The sequence below is a fragment of the Eriocheir sinensis genome, chromosome 29, assembly GCF_024679095.1.
Source record: "Eriocheir sinensis breed Jianghai 21 chromosome 29, ASM2467909v1, whole genome shotgun sequence".
NCBI lineage: Eukaryota > Metazoa > Arthropoda > Malacostraca > Decapoda > Varunidae > Eriocheir > Eriocheir sinensis.
The window spans coordinates 8,259,775-8,268,180 of record NC_066537.1 but is presented as its reverse complement, the minus strand read 5'-3'; the positions used below and the strand labels follow the sequence as shown (position 1 = coordinate 8,268,180).

General features: G+C 39.7%; 1 protein-coding gene and 1 long non-coding RNA gene across 48 annotated transcripts in view; one reads left to right on the top strand and one right to left on the bottom strand.

The window, feature by feature from the left end:
• The window catches only part of LOC127004966 (synaptosomal-associated protein 25-like), a gene marked incomplete in the record, with an annotated part of 34,520 nt that extends 26,324 nt beyond the window's left edge, over nt 1–8,196 (top strand). The window contains 1 exon segment of the mRNA XM_050873283.1: nt 5,210–8,196. Within this exon segment, the coding sequence (XP_050729240.1) occupies nt 5,210–5,278 (69 nt within the window).
• LOC127004967 (uncharacterized) lies at nt 2,992–5,203 on the bottom strand. Of its 47 annotated transcripts, none has more exons than XR_007758144.1 (8): nt 4,379–5,203; nt 4,267–4,322; nt 4,119–4,234; nt 3,975–4,086; nt 3,807–3,890; nt 3,639–3,750; nt 3,327–3,466; nt 2,992–3,150 (listed from the first exon to the last, which is right to left on the bottom strand). It is a non-coding gene; the product is annotated as an uncharacterized LOC127004967 (long non-coding RNA). The 47 variants fall into 47 exon arrangements; XR_007758147.1 differs by having other exon boundaries at nt 4,119–4,174; XR_007758150.1 differs by having other exon boundaries at nt 4,407–5,203.
• Nucleotides 8,197–8,406: the final 210 nt, after the last annotated feature.

Sequence of the window (8,406 nt, the reverse complement as noted above, 5' to 3'; positions counted from 1 at the left end):
GCAGCATATACAAAAAAAACAAAAACAAGACGAGTAAACAAATGAAATTGAGCGAGATACATCATATAAGCGTGTGCATGCGAAAGGAAGAAAAAGAAGGGGGTTGTAGGATGAAATAGGGAATTAAGAGAAGGAAGGAGCTTTGGGTTGAGTTACGGAAGAGTTGAATATTTACGAACCAAACAAACGTCTTTTACTTTACGTTTGTGGTGGATTGCTTATAAGTTTGGCATGTGTAAGAGAGAGAGAGAAGTAATGTAATGGGTGAAAAGTATGATTATCGCATGCTTTAGTGAACGAATGTGGCACGCGAGATTGATAGGGGACAACACACTTCAGTCAGGCCGAGTTATTTTCCACTTGGTTATGTTTTATTATTTTGTTGTGTCTGATTCTTAGTGTACATTCATATTCTTTTTTAATCTTCCCCCACTGGTCAGTTTCATAGATTTGCTTTAACACACTCAAAGAACAAGATAATTTACTGTTCGTATTTACATTTGCGCATTATTTTCTTTGTTGTACTTTGAATTTTCATAATTACGTCAGATCTGTTTAGACTTAAGTTCACTAAAAATTACTTATCATACCTTGCTTCTTTATACACACCTTCAATGTTGATTTTTCGTTGTTATTGTTGTTGTTGTTGTTGTTTTGTTTTGTCCACTGTTTATTAGTTTTGTGGGGGAAGAGAAGTATGAATGGAAGTGTGTACTGTGTTCTATGTTACTTTTATGTTTTAATCTGCTCTCTCAATGTGATGTTCATGGCTATTCTTTCACTTATTTTCCCTCTTTGCATTTTGTGTCCTCGAACTTTTCTCTACTCCTTCATTTCACCTTTAATTTAACATTCATATTTATTTTTTCAGGTATTTTCCTCTTTGCATTTTGTGTTATGAAACTTTTCCCTACTCTTTTATTTACCCTTTGATGTGACGTTTATATTTAATTCTTTCATCTGTATTCCTCTTCGCATTTTGTGTTCTTGCTCTCTTCTCTACCTTGTTTGTTTCCCTCTTCATGTAACGTTCATATTTATTCTTTCGTTTATTTTTCTGTTTGCATTTTGGGTTATCAAACTCTACTCTGTTTATTTCCCCCTCTATGTTACGTTCAAATTTGTTCTTTCACTTATTTTCCTCTTTGCAATTTGTGATCTTAAACTATCCTGCACTCTGTTTACTTCCCTCTTCATGTAACTTTCATAATTAACTCTTTCAGCTGTTTTCCTCTTTGCATTTTGGGTTCTCAAACTCTTCTCTGCTGTCTGTTTATTTTCCCCTTCATGTCACATTCATATTTATTCTTTCACTTATTTTCCTCTTTGCATTTTGTGTTCTTAAGTTCTTCTCTACTTTGTTTTTTCCCCCTTAATGTAACGCTCAAATTTGTTCTTTCAGTTGTTTTCCTCTTTGCATTGTGGGTCCTCAAACTCTTCTCTGCACTCTGTTTATTTTCCCCTTCATGTCACATTCATATTTATTCTTTCACTTATTTTCCTCTCTGCATTTTGTGTTCTTTAAATTTTCTTTGTTTGTGTTTTACTACAACCTGTTTTTGTGCCTGTGTTCATGTCCTGTTTACGTTGCTCCTTCTCTAGGCCTCCTCGAATGTCACCCACGTGCAGGAGGCGAACGAAAAGGCTGGCAAACTGCTCAAGTCTTAGGCAGCCACCCTCTTGCCCGTCATCATGCCAGTGTTTAATCCGATTTTTGCATGGTGTGAGACCTCTTTATTATTTTTTGATTTCCTTCCTCCTCTGCAAGCTGGGACTTACTAACGGTGGTAGTGGTGGTAGGCTATCGCTGTTGCTTCAGAGTGGTGACTGCCTCTTAGCTTTCAGATGCTCCTGATTGCCGCCAAGTAATGTTTAAGAAGTGGTGTTGGTAATGTTAGCGTTGGGAAAACTAATATGCTAGCATTGCTCATTTGCTTCCTATCCCCATGCTGTAAGCCTTATGATAACTTGTTTTAAGGTTGGTAATTAATTAAATGATATTACTCATAATTGCAGCAAGCTCTTACTTACAAACACTCACATTTTTACATCATATTAAACTGGCCCTCTTACTATGCTCGTCACCTGGCCAGCTGTTACGTAGTATTCAAATTCGTGTCACAACAGATATGAAACACACCATTATTGTGGACCTGATAAACTGAGTGGGGTTCATGAATAGAGTGGCCAGATTTAAGGTCCTGGGATGCTCATGTGACTCAATCAGGTGTTGGGTGTCCGAAACAAGTGAGAACGTTAGTGTATTTAGTATTAGTATCAAGACACCTCTCCACCCAAAACTGACCTCTCTTTTGGCCACTCTTTCCTTTTATCTTTTTTAGGAGCAGCGTTTAGCGGACTTTTTTATGTACTCTTTTTTTCTTAATGCTCTTGAGCTGCTTCCTCTCCCGAAAAAGAAAATAACTTTGCAGAGTTTATTTAGCGTTAATATCAAGACACCTCTCCACCCAAAACTGACGTCTCTTTTGGCCACTCTTTCCTTTTATCTTTTTTAGGAGCAGCGTTTAGTGGGCTTTTTATTTCTAATCTTTTTTTTTTAATGCCCTTGAGCTGCTTCCTCTCCCAAAAAAGAAAAAAAACGATGCAGAGTTTGACAAAGCAGCTCCACAACGGGTCATTCATTGAACCTTTTTACGGCTCGTTGTGGAAGTAACCAAAAGAAGATCCATATCACACCTGAACAGGCAATTAAATCATCGCCTTAACCAGCAGGAATTACGTAGTCAATCGATCACTTCATTATTTGCACACGGCTCTTGAGTAAATTATGGATATGGATTTTTCTGCATGGCGAACCACTAATATTCCCATCCTGTCATCAAGCAGCTTCATTAACGAGAGAGAGGGAGAGGGAGAGGAAATGAAAGATAAGAGGTGAGGGTAGGTTTTTTTTTTTTTTTTTTTTTTTTTTACAGCAAAGGAGGCAGCTCAGGCCACAAAAAAGAAAAATAAAAAGCCCGCTTACTGCTCCTAAAAAGGCGAAGGAAAGACTCCTGTTCAGAATGTTTACCCTCTCGTTTTTAAATACTGAACAGAGGCTTCATTGGCACACCAGGACCTTGCTCTCAGCTACCATATGTACAGGCAACACTCAGTTTACTTCAAATACACCAGTTTCGTTCAGTTTACCTCTACAAATACACCAGTTTCAGTTTACCTCAACAAATACACCAGTTTCAGTTTACCTCAACAAATACACCAGTTTCATTCAGTTTACCTCTACAAATACACCAGTTTCAGTTTACCTCAACAAATACACCAGTTTCATTCAGTTTACCTCTACAAATACACCAGTTTCAGTTTACCTCAACAAATACACCAGTTTCAGTTTACCTCAACAAATACACCAGTTTCAGTTTACCTCAACAAATACACCAGTTTCAGTTTACCTCAACAAATACACCAGTTTCAGTTTACCTCAACAAATACACCAGTTTCAGTTTACCTCAACAAATACATCAGTTTCAGTTTACCTCAACAAATACACCAGTTTCAGTTTACCTCAACAAATACATCAGTTTCAGTTTACCTCAACAAATACACCAGTTTCAGTTTACCTCAACAAATACACCAGTTTCAGTTTACCTCAACAAATACACCAGTTTTGTTCAGTTTACCTCAACAAATACACCAGTTTCAGTTTACCTCAACAAATACACCAGTTTCAGTTTACCTCAACAAATACACCAGTTTCAGTTTACCTCAACAAATACACCAGTTTCAGTTTACCTCAACAAATACATCAGTTTCAGTTTACCTCAACAAATACACCAGTTTCAGTTTACCTCAACAAATACACCAGTTTCAGTTTACCTCAACAAATGCACCAGTTTCAGTTTACCTCAACAAATACACCAGTTTCAGTTTACCTCAACAAATACATCAGTTTCAGTTTACCTCAACAAATACACCAGTTTCAGTTTACCTCAACAAATGCACCAGTTTCAGTTTACCTCAACAAATACACCAGTTTCAGTTTACCTCAACAAATACACCAGTTTCAGTTTACCTCAACAAATACACCAGTTTCAGTTTACCTCAACAAATACACCAGTTTCAGTTTACCTCAACAAATACACCAGTTTCGTTCAGTTTACCTCAACAAATACACCAGTTTCAGTTTACCTCAACAAATACACCAGTTTCAGTTTACCTCAACAAATACACCAGTTTCGTTCAGTTTACCTCAACAAATACACCAGTTTCAGTTTACCTCAACAAATACACCAGTTTCATTCAGTTTACCTCAACAAATACACCAGTTTCAGTTTACCTCAACAAATACACCAGTTTCAGTTTACCTCAACAAATACACCAGTTTCAGTTTACTTCAACAAATACACCAGTTTCAGTTTACTTCAACAAATACACCAGTTTCAGTTTACCTCAACAAATTCAACAGTTTCCCTCAGTTTACCTCAATACATACAGCAGCTTCATTCAGTATACACAAGTTCCCCTCAGTTTACCTCGGTACTTACAGCCATCGCGCCCAGTTTACATCATACAGCAGCTACGCATTCATTGTATCATCTCTGGCTTGGTCAACACGGTCACTATCTATTGGGCGTGCAGTACTGTATTGATCAGGTCGGGAAGCATTTTCTTTCATAACTGGCAAGGAAGCTTTTTCATGTTCCTCGGTAATATCAAACAAAACCTTGGACCTGCTTGTCGTCACGTCTTTGTCTTTATCCATTCTTCTTCGTCTTCCTTTCCTCTTTTTCTGTCCTCTGTTTATTTATTCATTGTCTGCAGTTTTACCCTTTTTTTTTTTTTTTTATTTATTTATTTCCCTATTGTTTGTCTTTTTATTACGTCTTCTTTGGATCTGTAAGGGGCAAAGACGTCATGGTGCTTGTGAGGAAACGGAGAAGCTTCTTTGCCTTATATGACATGATTGGCTGTGCTTCTTTCTGGGTCCCTTCACCATTGACATGCCTTTTTGCTTGTACTGACTATGCTTTCCTGTAAGTTAAGGTTAATGTTTGTTTCACCCTGTTAGGTAATGTCATGCTGTATATGTATATTCTAACTCAAAGAAAAACTCATATTGACACATTTAACAAGGACTATAAGAATATAAAAACTTGTAAACACACACACACACACACACACACACACACACACACACACACACACACACACACACACAGTCAGCTGAGCACCAACACTGCCTTCCTTCCAGGCCGGGTCTAACACGGTGAGAGTCAACATGGCCAACGAGAGGGCCGGCTCATTGCTGAAGAACGCATAAGTGATGGGTGGGGCCACCTTGCCTCCCCCCTCCCCCTCCACCCCCCACCCCTGCCACACCTCATCCAGAGCCAGCACACCACCAGCAGGATGAGCAAAGAGTTGACTGAGTGCCACACCAGGTGATGGGCACACCAAAAATTGGTGCCAGAAGAGTTTTTATCTTGGTCATCATTTCTTTATCTATTTGTTTCCTCTGAGGGCATGTCATGGCTGCCGACCCCAGAGCTCCTGTGCCAGTGTCTCTCAGTATTGGGATCAATCCAGAATTTTTTAGGGCCTCCCGAAGGCTTTGTGATAGCAGGAGAGAGAACGGCAGGAGCAGTGGGGCAGAAAGCCTGCCTGAGGGTCGGGTGTGGGCCTGATGGGCCCACACCCACCTGCCAGGGTGTGCACTGCCCACACCTGCCACACCAGGGGTGGTGTGCCTCCCCTGGGTGCTGGGTGCGGTACAGAGATGACCAAGCAGAGCCGTGGAGGTGACGAGCCCCCCCTCCCCCCCGCCTGGAGGCTGGCTCCCAGGGGGGGGTGGATGTAGGGCACTGTTAAACACTTGTCCTTGTCTAAAGTCTTGAAAATTGTTTTTGTTATTGTTGAAAATGAAATTTGTTAATTTTGTAGATATAGCCTACAACATGCAAGCATAATGTGGAAGCAAGTCATCCTATGGTCATGAGTTTTTGTGGAATCCTTTACAACCTTCCTCCCCAAGAGTCAGTGACTCGTGACCTTTATTGCACCTGGATTCTTAGAGCTGTTGATCATTATTATGTGAACATGAATCATTCATATAGTACATAGAAGTGTTATGTCAATATTATTCTTTATATTTTGATTTGACCATTCCCTTCCCCAGGCTCCCAGCTTTCCCGTCTCATTTTGTCCGAGCATGACCGTTGTTTCCCTTTGTCAGCCGTGTTGTCATGAGCCTCTGCGGCTTCACCCACCACCGGCGTCTTGGTGAGGTGAGAGGAAACTTGGCCACTTCCTTGTGACAACACTGCTTTCATGAGAGTTCAGTCTAGATGCTTCTTAAGAGAATTTGGGAGGCAGCAGTGAGTGGTGCCAGCTTCCCATCACTCACTCACTCCCTCTCTCCCTCCCTCTTTACTTTTTTTCATCTTGTATTTTACCAAAGACACATCATATTCCTTGACACCACAGCTGCTCTGCTCTACTCATTACACTTTCCAGTCCTTTACTATGCAAAAAACTCTTCATTTACTTTCCTTACAATTGTGTACACTCATCCGTCATCTGTCACTAGTGCACAATTTTAAAAAGGAGGTATTGTTTGAGAGTATCTAAACCAGAAGGATTCACTCGTCCTGAGGAGTTGTTATCTGTTTACATCATTAGGCTCAGCCAGTCCCGGCTGCCCAATGGAGTCACAGGTTTTCATTGACAAACTTGCCAGAAGACAGAGTGTGTTGTAGAGCGTGTTTGGAGCTTTCATTGGGGACATGACTGACGTTTCTTGAATGCTTAACTCTTAAGGTACAGTTGTTACAATTCCTATGGACCAATTTTTTCATGATTCAGTGACCAGAGAAATGTTGTTTATTGATTTTATTATCTGTGTCACACGTGTTATAAAATGTGCAGATGTGATTCTGGTAACATGAAGCTGAATTGTTTTCATTGTATGCAAAACTGTTAAACCATGAGTGGAGTGGCATCTCCTTGGATTTTTTATATTCATCTTCAGACTTTAAACTGTTTTGTTCAAGCTCCCGGAGTTTTCAACAACCAAGGTCATACAATGAAACATTTCTCGTCAGTAGATAACTACAGTCATAAAATTTTGGCTTTTGAGACGTTTCCTCATCTGCTGAGTCAACACTGGTGTTGGTGGCTTTCATTACGGTGCACCTGTTAGAAAAAGAAGCCGAGTTTTTAAGAAAACTTTCCTTCATAAGGAATTGTAGAGCTCATTGTTTTGATGTTGAGAAAGTATTATTTTATCAAGAGTGCAGGTTTGCTGATGCATTGTATTTGATAACAAAAGCTTTCACATGAACAGGTGAAAATATAAATTTTTTATATGTCACTGTAGGAGAGCAATATTTCATTCTACTAGATGTTATTGTAGAATTTTTTCTTCTGTTCTACTGGTTGTGTGTGTTGTATGAACTATTTATCTGGGAGCAGACTCACTTATTGGTCTGAGGTGCATCAGACCAATGGGATTATGTTTTGTCTTACTTCCAGTCTTCTAGGATGGAGTTTTGTTTAAGTTGAGTGAAATTTTGTCTTAGACTGCAGTAAGAATGGAAATCTAGCTCTGTCTGTAGTTGGTTGGTGGTGTGAGAGAACCACAACCCAGACCGCTGGAGGGAAACACGACTTACAAGCCAACTGAATGGGTGCTAGAGAGCAGGTACCAGGCCAGACACTCTTGGTCCACCCCAGCAGGCAAGTTTGTGGGACTCTCACAGCCACCACTTGAGGTAGCAACAGTGTCAAGGATGTCATGTGTCATCCTCACAGTTCAAAGACCTTCCTGAATTCTTGGTACAAAATTTTCTTCCCACCCATCCTCACCTGCCACAGCAGATCACCTTAGAAGGGACTAAATTTTGCAGTTTTCATCCTGGCCTAGCCATTCCCTTTCCCTGAGGACTGGCAACGCACCCACAGATCTCTGCTTCACTCTCCTTTCCCCCCCATTGCCCCCCCACATGCATGTTGGCTCTCCTTCAAGTTACCCGACTCAGTGCTGTTGCTGAGGAGTGTACCATCAGTATTAGCTGCCACAACCTTTGTCATGGAGTTTCCCTGCTATCTTGCATACTGGCATAGGTTTTATATACTGTCTGGTGTGTTTCCCTATCATTAAACGTGGTTGAAAGCTGTGATATTCCTTGGTTTGATCATGCAGATCTGTTGAAAAATCATAATAAAGTTGTAATATATATATATAGCCTACATATATATATTCACATGTTAGGCCATATCAAAACTTTACTGACAGTGGTATGTAAAAGTAAGATTTTAGGGTAGATATATATATATATATATATATATATGAGATGCTCATTTTCTTTCTCCTTCCTTTATGCCATACATATATATATATATATATATATATATATATATATATATATATATATATATATATACATATAC